Source organism: Zootoca vivipara, chromosome 1, assembly GCF_963506605.1.
Source record: "Zootoca vivipara chromosome 1, rZooViv1.1, whole genome shotgun sequence".
NCBI lineage: Eukaryota > Metazoa > Chordata > Lepidosauria > Squamata > Lacertidae > Zootoca > Zootoca vivipara.
Genome location: NC_083276.1, coordinates 33,145,433 through 33,166,179, shown reverse-complemented (window position 1 = coordinate 33,166,179; position 20,747 = coordinate 33,145,433). Strand labels below are relative to the sequence as shown.

Here is a 20,747-nt window from a genome sequence, read left to right as displayed (position 1 = left end):
TCCTGTAGATTCAGTTTGCCTAAAGATTCACTTGCCTAAAGTCACTCCATCAGGAAACTCATCTTGAAGATCAAAAAGTTCACCAAAGGCATGGAGAAACTCCAAGACCATGACAGCATCACCAAAGATTTCAGGAGGTAGTCTGGTTTTCACTGGAGTTGGAACTGGAAGTTCCTGTGATGCAAAGTAAATATTTATTGTATGTTTCAGTTATACATATGAGGTGAATAATCAACAACATACATCACAACAGATTAGGCTCATGTTTATTATGTTGAACAGATATATTTTTGATAGCCAAAAAGATTACAATGACTACTCAGAATGAGTGTCGGTGTTAGCATACAGGCAGAAAAATAAAGATGGCAGTGGAAGAAGAGCGGTGACCACCTGTAGTGCAATGTCTTGGCTGGTCTCGCCAAACTGAGAAAAAATAATTCTCCTCCCATTAATTTCAATGGAAGGGAGAAATAATAGCTGCCACTTGGTCCACGTCAGCCTCAACACAGAATATGTTGTAACTCAATACCATCTACAGCAGAACCATCACCAGTATATAAACCCTACAGAAGGGAGACAGCAGGGTGGGAAAGGCAACTGTGGGTGCCAGAAAACACCCCACACAATTAAGCAAGGAATGATGGGATCATATGTTGCAAAATTAACTGCTGTGATGGTCTCCCCACATCTGAAGCAATAGCTCGTAGTATTTTCACTTTCTGTATGTTTTAAAATATTGTAAATTTTCTTGATTTTCTTATCTTTTCATAAACTGCTTTGAGGTTGCTGGGTTGTTGTTTTTTTAAACGATGGTGATGTGTAAATGTTAATTAACAAACAGAAAACAGGTAGACATTGCCTGTCCCAAGTGCTTCCATCACTCTGTGGCCTCTGCTTTGGTGCTCCACATGAGGGCTGGCAGATGTGGGCTGGGTTCTGCTGCCCTGATTAAAGCTCATATGTCCCTCTGTGCCCCATAGTAGGCAATGGCTTCCTGTTCTTGCTATTTCCCAGGGATGGTCTGGTAGCATGTCTAGGGCTATGACTACAGGATTCACTAACAATGCCACACTTCATTCAAGTAGAGAATTGCTTTGCAAGTTACAAAACGTATGACTTAATTATTTATTAAATATAAAAAGTTCTGAAACTGCACAACCATGTTTTAAGTCCTTTTTCCCCACAAGGGGAGAATGTATGTGATATATGGTGGATTTACAATTTTGGCAGATCCGTCAGGCAACTTTTCTAGCCACAGAAAAGGTCTGAAAAACAATGCATAAATACACACACAAATATTTCTGGATTGTGGACTCACTCTCTCTGAAGTTCCATTACCTTAAGATCATCACATTCCATGTCTTCTCTACGCTTACTCCATTGTTTTAGATGTTCCAGGTATTTCCTTTTCTCTTCGCGAAGCTTTTCTCTTTCCTGCAATTACACGGAAAATGATTACCAAAGTAGTTAAAAACAGCTGTATTTAGATTATGCATTGGAGTAACAAAATTCAAGATAATGTCAATCCATGTACAGTGGTACCTCGGTTTATGAACACAATTGGTTCCGGAAGTCTGTTCATAAACTGAAGCGTTCATAAACTGAAGCAAACTTTCCCATTGAAAGTAATGGAAAGTGGATTAATCTGTTCCAGACGGTCCACGGAGTACTTAAACTGAAGCGTTCATAAACTGAAGCGAACTTTCCCATTGAAAGTAATGGAAAGTGGATTAATCCGTTCCAGACGGGTCTGCGGAGTACTCAACCTGAAGCGTACTTAACCCGAAGCATGGGTGCAATTGGTTCCGAAAGTCTGTTCATAAACTGAAGCGTTCATAAACTGAAGCGAACTTTCCCATTGAAAGTAATGGAAAGTGAATTAATCCTTTCCAGATGAGTCCGCTGTGTTTGTAAACCGAAAATTCGTAAACCGAGGTGTTCGTAAACCGAGGTTCCACTGTACTTTTATTAGAAATCTTGTAAGACAAGTTAGGTTTATACAGTGGACCCTCGGGTTATGTACCGCTCTAGATACATAATCCTCGGGTTGCGAATGCAGCAAACCCGGGAGCCAAAACATTCGAGAACTAAGCTGTTCGAAAACCTAGGTACGACTGTACTGGGGACCTCTAAATGTAGCTATATATTTCAAACTATTAGTGCCATTTCAAACTATTAGGAACCCAGGTGGGGAGTACCTGACCTTTTCTTTTTCTATTTTGAGTCGCTCTCTCTCTTCTTTCTTCTTCAGCCTTTCTCCTTCCACAATCTTCTTAAGTTCTTCCCTCCTTTTTTCCTTATCTTCTCTTTCTTTCTTCTTGGATTCTATAGAAGTTGTCTTTTCTCTTTTCAATTTTTCTTTTTCAAAAAGTGGACAGGAGAACTAGAGTTGTATTATTCTTTTTAAAGAAATTATTTATATAAACCACACTTTAAGATCAAGTTAATCAAATCTAGCCACCTGTGAGTAATGCCGTTTCGGTCTAGGAAACTACCCCAAACAGACATGCTGTGACTACGATCCTAATCCCAATTACTGGGAAGTAATTATAGCTCTGGCTGTAACCATATGTCAGAGGGATTTATTTCCAAGCGAATATGATTTATTATGATTATATCCCATCTTTCAGGTAAAAATGAAGTGCTCAATTCAGCTTGCACATAAATAAAAGACAATAGTGGTACAATGCAAAAAAAAACCAGTAAAGAGGAAAATCAGCAACTAGTTAAAACATGTATCATGGCATAAAATTACATAGACTAAAAAGAAAAAGAAAGCCTGGCTAAACAAAGCGGTCATAAGAGTGAAGGGGCTAAATCAGGGGTCCCCAGACTACAGACTACGGCCCGGGGACCGGATGCGGCCCAATTGGCCTGCCAATCCGGCCCGCGACGACCCCCGCCGCCCGCTCTTACGGCGCGCAGCGCGGCAGCGCTCTTCCGGGTCGGGAAAAAAGCACCGAAAATCCTTTGTGCGCATGCGTATGGGCCTCTCCCGACCTGGAAGAGGTCATTTATGGTGCACTTCCGGGTCGGGGGAGGCCCATACGCATGCGCACAATGGATTTTGGGCGCTTTTTCCACCCTGGAAGCGCGCCGCCGCGCCAGTAAGCGCCCGTGTGCACACTCCCCCGCCCGCCGGACCGCACAGGCGCGCGCTCCCCCGTCCTCCAGCCCACCACGCGATCGGCACGGTGGGAACCGGCCCAAACGCCGGTAAGTCTGGGGACCCCTGGGCTAAATGAACCTGTGGCAAAAAGAGTTCCACAACTGAGGCACAGCCTCAGAGAAGGCCCTCTTTTGAGACAGGACTGCAACAGCTTCTTTCTTTGAAGGATAATACACTAAAAACTACAGAACAGATTCAACAGAAGCCAGCCCATTATGCATGTTTTTCATCTAGAAAAAAGCTTATTCATCTCATGAGCTTGTACTTACCCATGGCCCTCATTTCGTCTTTTTCTTTTTGGAGTCTTACCCTTTCTTTTGCTGCACTGTTTGCATTTCTAGGACTAAGCTGCTCTTTTGCAACGAAATCCTCCTGAAGACAAAAGGAGAAACTCTTGAAAGGGCAATAATTGAAAAACTGAAATCTTTTAACAGCTTGGTGGAACATATCGCCAAGTTAAAAAGTGTATGATGAAAAAATGTATTTATTTTATTTTGTGGCAATAGCAAGTTTTGACTACTATCATTCCAAATGTAAACACCAGTTTAATCCAGCTTCATTGCATACGAGAGGGCAGGTTTTAAGTCCCACCTGTGCCCATGGGCTTTCAGGGCCTTGGTATATAAATTATTATCTCTCAGAGTATTATATGGCCAACTGTGGAACAATTTTGACTTACTAAGACAACTATGGCAAATATGAAAAAACACAGATATCAAGGTACTTTGCAGTTTTGAATTGCTGTAGGATGCAATCCACTGCTGTTTCTTGTTGAAAAGCAGATTAACAAGTACTGCATTACTTACATGATCATCGGATGCCATCTTTGGAGGTCTCCTTCGCCGTCTGTTTGAAGGACTGAAGACAAAAGTGGGTGGATCATCAGGAAAGAGGTAGGAAAAATTCTGTTCTGCTATCTTGTATTTTGCAACTGATATTGCCTTGTAGAGAAAGATGGGGAAAGATTGTTGAGAAGGCTGCCTGTTCTTGCATGTACACACTGGCTAATAAGCTTCTGTTTTAGAAAGAGACACCATTAGCCATTATTTCCTAATCCACACCACAGGAATGAGGTATCTGTAGTATACAGAACACTCTTCAGTAAACATCACTGAAATAAATTAATCATGAGTGAATTTGGGGTGGAGAATTATCTTCTTTTTCTGTGTCCTTTTAACACAAACACAATATTACAATGAAAAATACACCACCATTGTCTCATATCAGTTTCCACTTTATGCAAAACCGTAGTAGCATTGCACAATAGTTGGAAAACAAGTTTGGGCTAGTAAATAAAATAAGTACTTGCTACTACCACTAGAGACTTTTCTAAATGAGTTTTTCTCATCTCTGAAATGTAGTGCTTGAACACCTTGAGGCTGATTCATATAAAAACAGCTGACTGAATCCAATACTTGGGCTCATGCACTCCTAGTGTGCTCTCATGCCTTATCTGACAGCAAGCTATCATTTATCTAAAACCTGGGCCAGAAAAGGACAGTATAGTATATGTAGGTCTGACGACAGTCAAACCATATTTTACCATTTCGTGCAAACTGCAATTATATACTTATTTGATTTGAAAAATTTCAAGGTAGTTCACAATATTAAAGAACAGCAAAGCAATAATTAATGGTAGCATCAAACCACACACACACACAATAACACAAGAACTAAACTGGGTAGCACACTAATGTCACTGCCCATAATGTGATCAAAGTACAGTCTTGCTTCAGCTTCTTTAATTAGTTTGATTACCTTAATTTTAACAATGCCATCATACGATTCACAGTGCTGCTTCAAAAAGAGCTTTAGTCTGTCACGAGAAAATAGATGTTTCCTCCGGCTATGGTACAGGACAAAAAAAAGGAACACACATCAATATCAAAGATTATTCCCAACTGAACCAGCACATTAAAATAGTTCCTAAATTTAGTTTTCAAGAGGAAACTATTCTATCAAGTATTTTTTTTTCAGGAACTACTGTTCCTGACAATTCTAATTAAGTGATATAAATACAAAGTCACTCCTGAAATAGAGTCAAGATTAACCAAGCGCTCTTACAGTACTATAAGCCAGAGATTGCCAACCCAGCAGCTGCAGACACCAGGTTTGTGGTCCTTGTGTGTGTGTTTTTTATTTTTGGTGGGTCGAATAGGAATGTTTTGGAGGGAGGTTTTTGTTTTGAATGGCAGACATTACATTCTGGCCCCCTGCGAGCATAAGTGAAATGTGTATAAATGGGGGGCACCCTGCTATGCCTCCAGCTCGTGAGGCAACCTTCCCTGGAGTTCAAAGGGGATGTCCTCTTCAGGCTCTAGGGAGGAACTCCTTGTGAGTCAGACGCTTGAAGCTGCTCAGCTGACCCCACACAAATACTCATTATAATTCAGATCAATCTCTGACTTTTGTCTTCTGGGTTTCTGGGATTTTTCTTGTTGTTATTCTGTCTCTCACAGCTACAATAAACCTACCATTAAAATTATGGACTGGTCATTTCTTTGTCAGGGGGCAAATTTAGCAGGGGATCAAATACTGTGCTGTGTTTAAGATAGAGGTGTGTGTTTATATGTGTGGCCTATGAGAGATGCACTTGGGCAAAGGGAGAGGAAGAGATGTGTGTCTGTGCTCTGTATGCGTACAGTGAGCGTGTACGTGTGCAGGGAGAGTAAGTTCAAGGATTGCAGTCTAGGCTTTGGTTTAGGGTTGGCTTTGGGTCTTTGTGCCTTTAACAGCTGTGTTGTTGAAAGACACTGAACAGGTTAAAGCCAGGCTTTCTCAACCTCGGCCCTCCAGATGTTTTTGGCCTACAACTCCCATGACCCCTAGCTAGCAGGACCAGTGGTCAGGGATGATGGGAATTATAGTCTCAAAACATCTGGAGGGCCAAGGTTGAGGAAGCCTGGGTTAAGCCTTTTCCACTATGGAAATACTATTATGGGAAAAGACTCACCCATTCACATTCTGTCTGTCAGACATTTTAGTATCTGTGGGGCAACCAATTAATTTTTGAGCTATCCACTCAACATTGCTCCTCATATGCATATAGGGCAGTAGGACCATAGCCATCAGTGCTTACCATATCTGAGATGCTTTCACTGTAACAGATTCATACAATTGTTTCTTAATAGGCTTCACTTTGTACTTGAACATGGAGGGTTCAGTTATGGCTTTTTCCTTCCTAAAAACAAATATCAATTAATTTCCTCCCTTTGAACAGAAACATTTCTGTGCACCATTTCAATGAATTAACTCCTTCAAACTACAAGAAATTAATTATGTAATCAAATGTAATTAAAATGTACAAAGCATAATCTCACATAAATTTCATATAAAGCGTTTGAAAATAATTGGTTTTTTTAAAAAAAACCACACCAAATGGTTGCCCTAAACAACAGGAAAAATATTTAATTATATTAATTTTCACAGAGACACAGTATTCCAGGCTTATATGCTGAGCTGCTCCAACAAATGCACATAACTCAGGTGACCTCTCAGATTCTGGAATGTTGTAATTTCATTCCACTAGAGCCAAAATGGCTGCATAGAGGTTTACATTAAGCAACTATTCTAATCCAGTTTTTGTAACCTTTTAAAACTATCAATATTTTCCAAATATAAAACTAATCTTTTACCCATTTTGTGCAGAACTGGTATCCAAGTCTGAATCATCACTATCACTAATTACGATAGTGACTCCGTCTGAATTGTTAACGTGGCCATTAGCCATTCCATTTTGATGCACTGGTGCTTTAACTTCCAAAATCTTACACTGCAGTCTGAAACAAAGCAAACATAAGAACATACAATTTTTTGTGTGCAAAAATATGTAGTTACTGGAGTATATACCTAAAAGCAGTTTGCAATCCAATATCATTTTATGCTAACAAACAGATAAAAAGTGGGAATAATGTTTCAAGAGCACAGTCAAATATAAAGTATGTGCTCATTCTTTCTAACCCCTGGATAGTCTATGAACTTAAAATCAGCTTTACTTTATCTATGTTCTTATCACATATCCATGTACTGTAGTTCCATAATTTATTATGGGATGCATCCAGAGGTCTTCATGGGAAGAAAAGCAGTCACTAGTGCTATTCTGCAACTGCATAAGCGCTAGTGTAAGTTTGTGTGGTGCTATATACCATTTCTCTGAAAGTAAGACGTAGCCATAAAATAAGCCGTAGCAGGATTTTTAAGCATTCAAGGAATATAAGCCATACCCCAAAAATAAGACATAGTGATAGGCGCAGCAGCAATGCCGGCCGCGGCAAGAGGAGGGGGAAAAAAAGACATCCCCTGAAAATAAGCCATAGTGTGTGTGTTTCTTTATAGGAAAAATAAATATAAGACGTTGTCTTATTTTCTCATGCCTTTTGTAAACCCCTACAAAGGCAAAAGGAAGTCTTAATTTGCTTTCACTTTCCTTATGCAAAGACTATTTGCATGAAGGCAAGACTATCTGCATGAAGAACAGTACTCCGACATGTAACCCACTGCAAGAGTAGGGAGAATTTCCACATTTGAGTCTTCAGCACATTGCGAGTATGAGAGTACATCTGTTGTATACAATAATACATTTACCCTATGGATAATGTCCTATTACAGCAGTCATATTAAATTATCTGTTTTGGTTTTCAGCATTAATCACAAAGCCTCTTGTTTTATCCAAATGATAAGAAAACATCTTAGAATGAATGTCTGTTATTTTACTGGAAAACTAGATATTAAACACAAGAAAGTGGGAAAATAAAAGGTTCTATGTTGTTTGTGTATCTACACTAGCAAAAGATTATCCTTTATTACAGTTGATGACCCAAATAAACAAGGATAACATGATTGTTGTCTAATCTCGTCTTAATAATGGCCCATTTGCTTCCTGACACATTGTAAGCCTCCATTTTTGTGAGCATGTCACCTAATGAAGACAACCATTAAATTGTTCAATGCAAAATAATGCTTTGTATCTCAGAAACCCTTAATCTGTCAGTCAAAATCTTCCAAATAAGGAAAAGAGGAACTGGGTTGAAGAATCTGATCTAGCTACAAATTTAACCACAGATTCTAGCTGTGTGACCAGCCAAAGCTACTTAAAATTAAGCTGTTCACAAGATAACTCTAGATTTTGTTTTCTTTTTACAAGAGTCATAAATATATATCTCAAAACTGGCAAATATAAGAAATACTGTACTTACCTTTCACCATTATTCCTAAGTACTGCAACAATTTCACCAACAAAATAACGGTCCTTGACATAAGCAAAGATGTCATCACAAACTTCATGAAGTCGTGAGCGCTGAGTGAGGGTAACTAAGTATAGAACTGGAACAATAAGTGGCTCTGGAAAGTTCTGGAGATTTTGTAGAGCTTTCTTTTCTGATTCTAGTGCTTCTTGATAGGTGAGTCCAGGTTTACCGGTAACAGCACAACTCCACACAAGGCTATTACACAGAATGGTTCGTTCAAAAAAGTCACTGCAACAAAGAAAGTTAAAATAACTGAACATGTCAAATACACTTTTAAGTATAGGCAACCCCCACTTCGCACAGGGGTTGCATTCCAGGTCATCACACATTCTGTGAAATCACATGTAATTGGAAAAGTTTAAGTACTCCGCAGATCGTCTGGAACAGATTAATCCACTTTCCATTATGTTCAATGGGAAAGTTCGCTTCAGGTTAAGTACGCTTCAGGTTAAGTACAGACTTCCGGGACCAACTGTGTACTTAAACCAAGGTACCACTGTACTGTATTGATACCGTCCTAAGGTTACCAATTTTATTTTGTCTCCTTCTATATCAGTTTCACTCATTTCATTTTCTTTTCAAAGGGAGTAAACCCCATCAAAGACACAGGTAAGTATGATCAGAACCCACTTAGCATGGACCCGCAATTGCCATGAAGCAATGAAATAATGAGCCACTTGCAACTGGGAATGTTGAAGTTCCCAGCAATCTTAAGTTCCCTGGCTATCTTAAATAAGGAGACTGTTTAACAATGGTAAGGACTATACACCAACAGAATCCCTATCCTTAACACCCACCATAAAAACACATGCTCAAAACTATACAGTAATTAAATGAATAATGAAAACTGTAATGTTGAATGAGGCACCTGGGTATGGGAATGGAATCACTATAGCCCACTAGGCCACCTGCTACTGTTTGGAAAAACTGGCAGACAAAAGCTGGGAAAGATTTACATACAGCCAGGTCTTTGTAATATATGCCAGGTCAGCATGCTCATCCAGGATTAAATTCTGGATGGCAGCTGTCTTCCCATTAACTGAACTAGCATTCAGCTGCAAGACTTTCAACCAGGGGACTGTCAACAAAGCAGCCAAGATTCAATTGGTCATAATATGATTATGATTTTAATGATTTGCTGCTGGGCAACTTCTAAAGATGGCACTTTATGGGTTCAATGAACTTCTTAGGTGGCAAAAAGAGTTGATGCTTCTAAGATGAAAGTTTTGCCACTCTCTTTTAACTGAATAAGGAGAGGAGAAAATGCCAAATATTCTGGTGCTATAGAAGTATTTTATAGTATAAAAATTCCTGAAACTTTAATTTAGCAGAATTTGTGGATTTGTTGTGTGAATAGTACTGAATCTTACAACTTCTATTAACTAGTTTTTTAGGCTGCTTTTAGGCATATACCTGTCCAAAACAGCTTACAATAATAGATATATATATATAGATAGATATACATACATATATTTAACTTTAAAAAGCACTACAAGCAAAAATTGAATCAGTCTAGCATCCAGCTAATGAGTTTCATGCAGGTTTACAATCACTGTAACAGAAACAGTAACCTGGGCAAGCATGCATGTCCCATGGTTTCCTTGTACCACAGAACATGGTGTCTCTCCAAACCTGACAGCCAGCATCATGTAATGGACACTGTTGGACTTAGCCCAAAATACCTAGCCCAAACCCCCGATTAATCTGGAGTAGCCACTTTATCTCCGCCTCATTGAGCTGTTGCAAGCATATAATTGCAACACTACATATATGCATACAAATTTCATAAATGAGAAACGTAAGACCAGTTCTTATGTAATGGTAACTGATGATTTTGCTTCTTTCCACAAGCATGCAGCCAGAGATAACAAAACATGATCCCTGGGTTAAGTAGTATATCCAAACCAGGGCCTATGGATGTTTTACTCAAATAAACCATAGTCAATAAGCCAAGAATGAACCTTGGTGATAGGTTGTAGTTTGATGGGAGCAAAACCACAATCCCCAATTGTGTGGGGATGTGTCTTTTAAATGCATAACTGCAATTTTAGTTTTTTACTCTCTTTTGGTTCTATACTGGTTTTAATCTTTATACTACCGTATTTAGCAAATTGCTTTGGAATACATTTTGTTAAGAAAAGCATTAAGTACAATTAATAATGACAACAACAATATATTGCCTGTGGAAAAGGGAAGATCCCTTTTCTAAGTGCAGCCTATTAGTAAAAAACAAAAGCACAAAAAAACTGCTCGGCCAGCCCACAACAGTTCCACACTGTTCATGGAGGAGGAGACTTTCCATTCTCTGTGGCTAACACAGATGAGTAGTTGCCTCCCCCCCCCCATGTCAGAACACTCATTTGCCTACATGGAATTACTTGCTACCTCTGACTACCAGATAAACCAGGCATCCCCAAACTGTGGCCCTCCAGATGTTTTGGCCTACAACTCCCATGATCCCTAGCTAACAGGACCAGTGGTCAGGGATGATGGGAATTGTAGTCCAAAACATCTGGAGGGCCGAAGTTTGGGGATGCCTGAGATAAACTGTTAAATACAAGAAGACATTAAGAACATCCTGTATTTTACAAACTTATATATCCTTATCTAAGTATACCTAAAATCAGTCCAATTCTTAAAATGTAAGATTTCTTCTCTTGCTATATTTCTAAATGGAAGAATTTGATAGGCAATTTCTTGCCCCCAAATCCCTTCTCACATCTCCAGCAGATGGGGGTCTAGCAATGGTTTCTCAATGGTGAGTGAAAGGTACTCTGCACATACCCTTGTCAGTTCCTGGGACAACACTGATAACTTTTATACCCTATTGATGTCAGTAGAAGAATTGTGCATAGCTCACCTCTCCAGCTAAACCTTTTTGGACTTCCAAGTGCTCAACCTTGGCTAGTGTTGTGAACAAAGGGGAAGGATGAAAAAACATATTCCAACTTCTTAGCTGTCAGAGTTCTGGATGAACACTTTTGTCCTGAAGAACTTTTTCTCCTCCCTAATATTACATTTAATATGTAAAGTTCACATATTCTCTTCATACGTATGCCAATACTTAAGGATAAACTGATGAAGTTTATAAATATATTTTAAATTTAAGCTAATTGAATACTACATGCAATTACTATTCACATCGTCTTGTGGGAAAACAGTCCTGTGAAAACCTATTATAGAAACTGAAGGCTCCTCTAAACTGGGAAATAAGAAACTATTTCATTAAAATCTCACCCAAAAGTAGTGCTGTTGAACTGAGCTTTATTTCATTAACTAAGTAACTAGACTAGTACTTTTAGCTAATTAATTGATAGCCTGCCATTAGAGAGAATACCTTGTGGACCACTGTCCTCCTCTTTCATTTTTAAAACCGAAAAAGCCAAAGCCACAAAATCAATGGAACTCTTAATGCATGGCAATAAAGCACAATACTGATACACAGCTTTAGCTAAACCAGTACATTCAAATGCGTCATCACTTTCCCTTGAATACGCTCAACTATTGTACTTGCCAGCGTTAGAAGAACCATGACAGATACCACGGAAATAGAATTATCACCCCATTGGAGCTTAAGAAACAGGTGCCGACGAGAACTACTCGCACGGGTGGAAGTTTAGGGTACTAAAACGCCTAGTGTGTCGAAAAGAGGGCGAAGGGGGGAGGTTTCAAAAGAGGTTTGAGGGGGGTCGGGCGCCTTTAACAGATAAAAACCCGACTCAGTTGCACTATGAAAGGAGACGGCAGGAGGGGCTGTCCATGTTTTGAACTCAAACCCAACCGAGGCGCATTTGGGAGCGGGAGGAGGCAGCCTCAGTAGGCGGCGCGTTTATTCCCCGTCCTGCCAGCTGCTGGGAAAACAATAGTGCGCGCGCGGGGCTCCCCTTCGCGCCCACCCCAAAGCGGCGTCTATACAACGCGGCCGGCCGGCCGTTGATTCTGTGTGGCGGTTTCCGCGCTCGGATTTGGTCAAACGCGCCAAGTCGCTTCCACAAACCGGAGGCAAATGCGAGCACCTTGCGAAAGGCCTAGTGGAAGCCGCTTTGACATGCGGCGGGAGGGTGTGTGTGTCTCGGGATACCAGAGGGACAGGAGCGGCGCGGGGGGACCAGACCCGCCGCCCCCCCCCGCTAGCCACAAACTTTGTTTCCTCCTCTCTTCCCCCCCCCCCCGTCCTGAGCGGAGACACAAGAGCGCGCGCTGAAGGACAGCGGGCAGGACTTGGCTCGACGCCCCCTCCTCCCCTCGCCCGAGGAAGAGGGGCGGTCAGGGGGTTTCCCCGACCTTTCGGAGGGGGATTCCCTCCCCACCCTCTTTCCCCCCCAGGCCAGGTGTCAGCCATTTCCCGCCGCCTCCGCCGCGCTTTCCTGTTCAAATCAGCCCGCCAGAGCCCACGAGGAAATTGGGGGGGCGGGGGGGCGGAGAGAGACTTACTCGTAGTTCCTGAAAATCTCGTTGGTGACCTTGCAGTAGAAGACGTGCTCGTCCGGCCGAAGGTCAGCTGGGGGCTTCTCCCTCACGAAGGGCTTTCGGTGTAACAGTGGCATCGCCCGGGTCCCGTTTCTAAGTGGGGTATATGAGGAGTAGCGGGGGGGGGGGGAGAAAGGAGAGCGTCAGATCGAGGCGACGAGAAGCGGCGGCAGCAGTAGCAGCAGTCCGAAGACGGTTCCTTTTGTGTGCGTGCGCCTGACACGCCGCTTCCTCGCCCGGGACTGAACGAGCTCTGTGTGCGCAAGGGAGAGAGCGAGAGCGGATCCTTCCTTTCCTCCCCCGCTTCTCTCTCTCTCCCCCCCCCTCCCCTAGGCCGCCTCACAATGGGGCCATGACGCCGAACAGCAGGCGGCGGCGGCGGCGGCAACGACTACTCCCTCCTCCTGCTACTACTAACTCCCCCCTTCCTCCGCCACACAACGTGCTCGACCGACCCGGGGATTCCCCTCCCCCGGTGTCTAAGGCCTCCCTCGGACTCACCGCCTCCCCCCCCCGCTCCGCCCACGGGGGTCGCCCTCTAACCGGCCCGGCGCGCTGTTCCGCGCACCTCCTTCCGCTCTCTCTCTCCAAAATGCTAAGCAAACAGGGAAGAGAAGGGAAGGAGGGCAAGTCTTTTTGATCGCTTATCTGCTTTTCCGGCCAGCTTCTGTCGGGACTCTCTCCGCCCCCCCCCTCCCCGCTCCTCTCTCTTTCTCACACAGTGTTTAATGAGGGATCCCCTCCAGCTGAGAGGCTGTTAGATGAGCCTTCCCTTCCTGCTGTCAGGATGTACACGAGAGTGCCTCCCCCCCCCCTCCCCTGTCTTCCCGGAAAGGTCTATAAGGCAAATTGACCCTCCTGAGACAGAGGTAAAGGCTGTACCGTCTCCTCCTACCTGGTTAGTAACTCGATTGCCCCTTCCACCCGGCTGGTATCTGATGAGTCTCCCCTCTTTTATTTCTGCCCCCCACCAACCCCGCTCCTCGGAAGTTTTTGATCTACTACTTCAGCTCTCAATGAGGAAGAGCTGTTGGGAGGAGCTTTCGACTTCTTTCCCCTACATCTTTATTGGCCGATCACCGCCTTTCCAGCTTGTGACACGCAGGAAGACAGAGAGCTACATTATTAATTAATGGTTGAGGCGCTCATCCTCCATTTTTGAATTAGCAGCCCCAAAGCTCAGTGGCGTGTGTCGAGGCTCTTAGAGGCCTAGCCTGGTCATTAGGACCCGTCGTTAACCCTGGTACCCAGGGAGCAGGTTGGATAAGGTTTGTTGGTTTCCTAGTAAAAGATACTTGGAAGCTAAAATGAAACGTGATCATTGCATTCCAATAAGAAAATCAAGTACAGTATCTGATAAAGAATGTACATACAGTTGTTTCTGTTCATGGTTAAAACAAATTTCTAACAATTTAGGGAACAACCTCAAGCAAGGTCAGGTCCTTAACCTGGGTCACAGGTCACTATTTTTAGGGATGCTATACGTCTGGACATACCCGGTATTCAGCCCTCATAAACAACGTCTGCAGAAATGTCAAGGAAAATCCAGACGTATGACAGCCCATTTTTGTAGATCTTGTAAAAAAAAACAACTGGGCAAAACAAACAAAAAGTTCAAGAACTTTGACACACCCACAAAAAAATGTTCATTAACTGCTAAAAAAAGAGAAAGCATAGCAACTTTTGTGTCCGGGTGTTCCACTTTGTAAAATATGGCAAGCCTATTTTGAGCACTGATGTTGGACTTTTTTTTCAGTGTTGTGAGGATTCATCAACTAGCTACATATACACAGATTAGTCCATGGCAATTGTTTCATATTCAAATCCACAGTAAATGCTCTCCTATCCCAAGCCATGTTCACAAAGGTTACTTTAACAAGCCCATAACACATATATTTCTTATAGTGCTTGCACACAGTTTATTGTGAACTTGATGCTGCTCCTGAATGAAAGTTTTTTTACAGTGTACTTATCAAAACAGCACCCTGTGTCTCCCCCCTGCCTGTTCAATCCAGTTTTACCATTTTGGGTAGGTGGGTGTGACTTACTGGATTTTCCACAGAAACACTACAACTGAATTAAATGAAGAAATAATGTAAGACAGTACTTGGATGAGAACTATACTGCATGCAGGATCAACCCCAAGTCCCTTATTCACATGTGAAAAAGAGTTAAAATAGGGAAGCAGTAATACATACACATTGTATTTCCAAAGTTCTTGTTCATAAGATAAGAGTTCTGGTTTTAAAACACACATATCTTAAAAGAATGTCCTCTTATACATAAAGCTAATTGAACAATTAAAAGTAATCCATACCAACTGAGGTACCTAAAGCTGTTTAACCATTTGTCATGTAAATGCAACCATTTAAAAACAAATTGTAACTGCTGGTGTGGAGCAACAAGATGAGACCACCTTACAATGATACTTAAAACTCAGCACTGGCCTGTTAGCTGCCAGGCCCAATTAATGGTGTACAGATGTACAAAGCCTTGTGTGACTCTTGAGCCCAAATACCTAAAGGAGTGTCTTCCCAATAACTACCAACCCATGTTTTAAGACTGGTGAGAGAGGTACTGAAATGGGGAGGAGGGGAACCATGTACACCACACTGAGCTCCTTGGGAGAAAAGGTGGTAAATAAATGGAACAACTAAACAAATTATCAGGCTTATTCAATGGAATTTTTCTTAAAGGCTAGTCTGATGGTCCATTAAATATTTTTTTTTACTTGGTACAATAGTGCAGCCAATTCCAGTGTTAACATTTAAACGGTTTAAAACCCAAGTATTTAACTTTTGTCTGTTCCATTAAAATGGATTCAAAGTAAATGGGCTCTTGGTAGGAGCACAATTATAACACTTAATGCAATCTAACAGTGGGCCACACCCATGTTGATTGGATCTTGTATTCATTTTACCTACTGCTGAGAGGCCTTATGGTTTTTCACTATGGAGACCACTTCATGTAGCTGATGAAGTGAGTTCTGGCCCATAAAGGCTTACATAGCAATAAATTTGCTAAAATACGGAACAGTTTTATTATGTTTTCTGCAACACACTAACACAGCTGGGTTCCTAAATATACACAGGTCAACTTCAAATATGCAAAATAAAAAAATTCCTTCAGTAGCACCTTAAAGACCAACTAAGTTTTTATTTTGGTAGGAGCTTTCGTGTGCATGCACACTTCATCAGCTACCTACCTTTAATTAGCAGAAGTGTGATTGTCACTGGCCTGCTTGCTTAAGATGAGTTGCAATATACGTCCAGGCAAATAGGTAGGTTGCAGTTGCCCCTGAGAAAGCTCCATAACCTATCCTTCAGTTGAAGAGATATTGCAATCTGTCACTGATGCATATAATAATCCTGATCATGTGGCTCATGGCTGCTGGGAGTAGGGGGCACACTAGGGAAGAGGGACACAAATCTAGACATGGCAGGAAACAATGGCAAGCAAGTCCTGTACTTTTCTTTTTGTGAGGGATAGCCAACCAGCTGACTTGCAGATGCTATTGGCCTCCACCATCACTCAACCCCAGCCAATGTGGCCAATGGCTAGAGATGATGGGAATTGTAGTCCATTAACCTCGAGACCATTTTGGCTATCCTGCTCTAGTATATTATTTTGCTTTTTCAACTCCTCTTTCTGGTTCTGTATTAAGGCCAACAGTAAAAGTACATGAAGGCTCTTGTACTGCCATCCACCCACTGGCACTCTTAAAGATTGTTAGCAAGGGGAAAGGAGATGTGTATGCTGTACTGTATACTACTTTAGACCATCTCAGCCATTGAACCCCCCATTATACAACACATGTATAACATGCCAGCATCACATGCAGTATCTCCTGAATGATAAAGAAGCCCCCCCGAAACTCCAGTCAGCTGCAATGATATAGAAGAGCCGGTTTCCACCTTCTACGTGCCTAGTACCTGACGAAAGGCCCATCAGGTGAATTTGTAGATATGCTGGGTGGACTGTCTGCTGGAAGCTAGGATGGTAGAGAGTTGGGCTTCAGGCTCAGGTCCAAAATGCAGCTTTCATCTCTATGTGCATACCCTCCAACATTTCTCTGATGAAAATAAGGACGTCCCATTCCATAAGGATAATTTTACTATTTATACCCCACACATCTTACTGGGTTGCCCCAGCCACTCTGGGCAGGTTCCAACATATATAAAAACATCATTACAGGGTAAATGTTTTAAAAATTCCCTATACAGGGCTGTCTTCAGCTGTCTTCTAAAGGTTGTATAGTTACCACCTCCTTGGCTTGGAGGTCTCTGTGTGGTTCACAAAAGTCTCTACAGGGCTTTTTCTTCATAGGCCCTACTTTGCAACCCAAGTATTTCTGTCTTTCTAGACTGCTTCCTTTAAGTCCAGCAATGCCTCTCCCTTCTCTGAATGGTGGGTAAAGTGGGGTGTGTGAGTGTATGCAAAAACTAGCTGGCTGTCCAAAGTTAAAATTTACATCACTAACTTCTGCCTCTGACCCAACATACCACTAGCAGATGACCCTCAGAAGGCTGTCTTGAAGGGAGTGTGGCTCCTCAGGCTCAGAAAGGTTCCTCAGCTAATGCTGTACTGTAATTGCAAAACATCTGAGATCTACTACAGAGACAAAACTATGGGAGGCGTACACAGCATTTAAGAAATCACACAAGGCATAATAAAATCTTAGCCCACATCTCTGGCAGGTATCGTTCACTTTGACAGCTTCCAACCATAGTGGCAAAAGCAGTACACAGGTGACTAAGCTAGAGCTCCTGTGGTCAACTGCTTCTGCTAAGAAACTCATAGCAAGGTACAGTAGAAACCCAAAGGAAACTGGGAAGTATTCCCAGCAACTAAGTGGACCCCCCCCCCGGGGGGGGGTTGAATGCTAGTTTTACCCAACTCCAGCTTCAGACTGCCTCTGTGTTCAAATTCTAACAGCAAAATATATTTTTCTGTCTCTCTTACAAACCGGGGGACAATCAGGGTTGATCTTACCCTGATAGAGAGAGTGACTATTTAAGGTTGCTGGCTGTGGGAGTCATTTAAAAGTCAGTCAATTGTTGGTTACCTCATTTATTACTGTATTCTTATTGCTGGGAGGGTGAAAGGCACTTTTGAACTTTCTGCCTCAGGTGCCAAAATAACTTGAACAGCCTTTGGGAACCATTAACCATGACTAGGGGTGTGGGTGCAGATTTGTGGTGCCTTCTGGTGCTCTGCTTCGGGCAAAAAGTTTTGTGCTGTCCTTGAGGATATCACTTTCCAAAAGGTAGAAGTTTCAATGCCTCAGGGGACAGTTCACCTTTTTGTCAAGTTTCTGCTAATCCATGAGGGATGTCAGGCAAAACCATAGAGATAAGCCTATTCATTCTAATCAGTTCAACCAAACTCATAACAATAGTTAAACCTTCTTAAGTGTGAATGAGTAGAGCAGTTAGCAATAGTCTCCAACACCAGTTTGAATTTGAACCTGTCCTTGTGTTAAGCTCTTTTGCTAAAATGCCTTTGCTTTTAGAGGTGAGATTAAAGATGAAACCCTTTCCTGTGGTTGCTCCTAATTTATGGTAATCTGTTCCTCTGGCACATTTGTTACATGATTACATTATAATCTTTTAGCTCTGTATAGTTTTAATGATTTATGTTGCTTTTCCTCTTTTTGCCACTATTCTTGTTGTAATAAATAGTGTTATTAAACCTCCTTGAGGGCTAACAGTGGTGGTAGCATATGGATTTTTCAAAGATATATCCAGAATTGGCCTCCACAGTAACGGACACACTGTTAAAATAGTGTTCATGGAAAACAATCTTACCCTGCTATGAGTGATTGCCAAAGAAGATTGTCAGTCTCCCTTGTCTATGCTCAGTTTTGGAAGGGAACAAAAAGCCTGTTAGAGAAGTAAAATGGTTTCGCCATAGCCAGGGCAGATATTGCTAATAGAATAAGCTTAAACTACACTGTACTTAAAAGAGCTGGCCCAGGAGTTTAAAGGGGTCAACAAATCCACTAAAAACCATTAAAAAGATGGGTAAAGCGAGTTCAAGAGATGCTGCTACTAAAAAGCCCCTTTCATGTCACTACACCTCATTTCAAAAGGTGGCTGCAGTGCTTGTTGTTGTTTAGTCGTTTAGTCATGTCCGACTCTTCGTGACCCCATGGACCATAGCACGCCAGGCACTCCTGTCTTGCACTGCCTCCCGCAGTTTGGTCAAACTCATGTTCGTAGCTTCGAGAACACTGTCCAACCATCTTGTCCTCTGTCGTCCCCTTCTCCTAGTGCCCTCAATCTTTCCCAACATCAGGGTCTTTTCCAAGGATTCTTCTCTTCTCATGAGGTGGCCAAAGTATTGGAGCCTCAGCTTCACGATCTGTCCTTCCAGGGAGCACTCAGGGCTGATTTCCTTAAGAATGGATAGGTTTGATCTTCTAGCAGTCCATGGGACTCTCAAGAGTCTCCTCCAGCACCATAATTCAAAAGCATCAATTCTTCGACGATCAGCCTTCTTTATGGTCCAGCTCTCACTTCCATACATCACTACTGGGAAAACCATAGCTTTAACTATACGGACCTTTGTCGGCAAAGTGATGTCTCTGCTTTTTAAGATGCTGTCTAGGTTTGTCATTGCTTTTCTCCCAAGAAGCAGGCGTCTTTTAATTTCGTGACTGCTGTCACCATCTGCAGTGATCAAGGAGCCCAAGAAAGTAAAATCTCTCACTGCCTCCATTTCTTCCCCTTCTATTTGCCAGGAGGTGATGGGACCAGTGGCCATGATCTTGGTTTTTTTGATGTTGAGCTTCAGACCACATTTTGCGCTCTCCTCTTTCACCCTCATTAAAAGGTTCTTTAATTCCTCCTCGCTTTCTGCCATCAAGGTTGTGTCATCTGCATATCTGAGGTTGTTGATATTTCTTCCGGCAATCTTAATTCCGGCTTGGGATTCATCTAGTCCAGCCTTTCGCATGATGAATTCTGCATATAAGTTAAATAAGCAGGGAGACAATATACAACCTTGTCGTACTCCTTTCCCAATTTTGAACCAATCAGTTGTTCCATATCCAGTTCTAACTGTAGCTTCTTGTCCCACATAGAGATTTCTCAGGAGACAGATGAGGTGATCAGGCACTCCCATTTCTTTAAGAACTTGCCATAGTTTGCTGTGGTCGACACAGTCAAAGGCTTTTGCATAGTCAATGAAGCAGAAGTAGACGTTTTTCTGGAACTCTCTAGCTTTCTCCATAATCCAGCGCATGTTTGCTATTTGGTCTCTGGTTCCTCTGCCCTTTCGAAATCCAGCTTGCACTTCTGGGAGTTCTCGGTCCACATACTGCCTAAGCCTGCCTTGTAGAATTTTAAGCATAACCTTGCTAGCGTGTGAAATGAGCGCAATTGTGCGGTAGTTGGAGCATTCTTTGGCACTGCCCTTCTTTGGAATTGGGATGTAGACTGATCTTCTCCTGCAGTGCTAGGCAGCTTCATATGGGAGAAGTTGTCCTACACAGATACCTTCTTCCCAGGTTGTATTTACCTCACAAAAAGCCATTACACACACAAACACACACACACACCCTACATAAAAAGGATCAAGACATCCCTCACTGAACAAGAAACGAGAATTAGATTGACCGCTATGTTCTTAGGTTGCCTCTGGTTCATCTGTACTGTATTCACTTCATGTAATTTCATATTTTCAACAAATGAGTTTCAGTGGAGCAGTGTCTCTTAGCACTGTAGTTCTTCCCTTATATCCTAGCTGTTTCCTTTCCTTTCCTTTCCTTTTTTTTTTTGGTAGTCGCTTATCTCAACACCCTCCATATAATATAAAAAAATATTTTTAAGCATTGGGCTGAAGCATTTTTTTTAAAATCT

General features: G+C 42.1%; 1 protein-coding gene across 4 annotated transcripts in view; it reads right to left on the bottom strand.

Moving 5' to 3' along the window:
* Positions 1–13,931, bottom strand: part of BAZ1A (bromodomain adjacent to zinc finger domain 1A) — a 40,046-nt gene extending 26,115 nt beyond the window's left edge. For 2 of the 4 annotated variants that reach the window (XM_035109475.2, XM_060272924.1), the window contains exons 1-11: positions 13,781–13,931; positions 12,850–12,978; positions 8,365–8,643; positions 6,805–6,948; positions 6,249–6,350; positions 4,928–5,015; positions 3,976–4,110; positions 3,439–3,541; positions 2,204–2,358; positions 1,339–1,434; positions 36–174 (exon numbers count right to left, since the gene is read on the bottom strand). In XM_035109475.2, the coding sequence (XP_034965366.1) occupies positions 36–174; positions 1,339–1,434; positions 2,204–2,358; positions 3,439–3,541; positions 3,976–4,110; positions 4,928–5,015; positions 6,249–6,350; positions 6,805–6,948; positions 8,365–8,643; positions 12,850–12,962 (1,354 nt within the window). In that variant the 5' untranslated portion in view covers positions 12,963–12,978; positions 13,781–13,931. Of the gene's footprint in view, positions 1–35; positions 175–1,338; positions 1,435–2,203; positions 2,359–3,438; positions 3,542–3,975; positions 4,111–4,927; positions 5,016–6,248; positions 6,351–6,804; positions 6,949–8,364; positions 8,644–12,849; positions 13,269–13,780 lie in introns of those variants that run through there. The other 2 variants (XM_060272921.1, XM_035109504.2) reach the window with 2 other exon arrangements.
* Between the last annotated feature and the right edge of the window lie 6,816 nt (positions 13,932–20,747).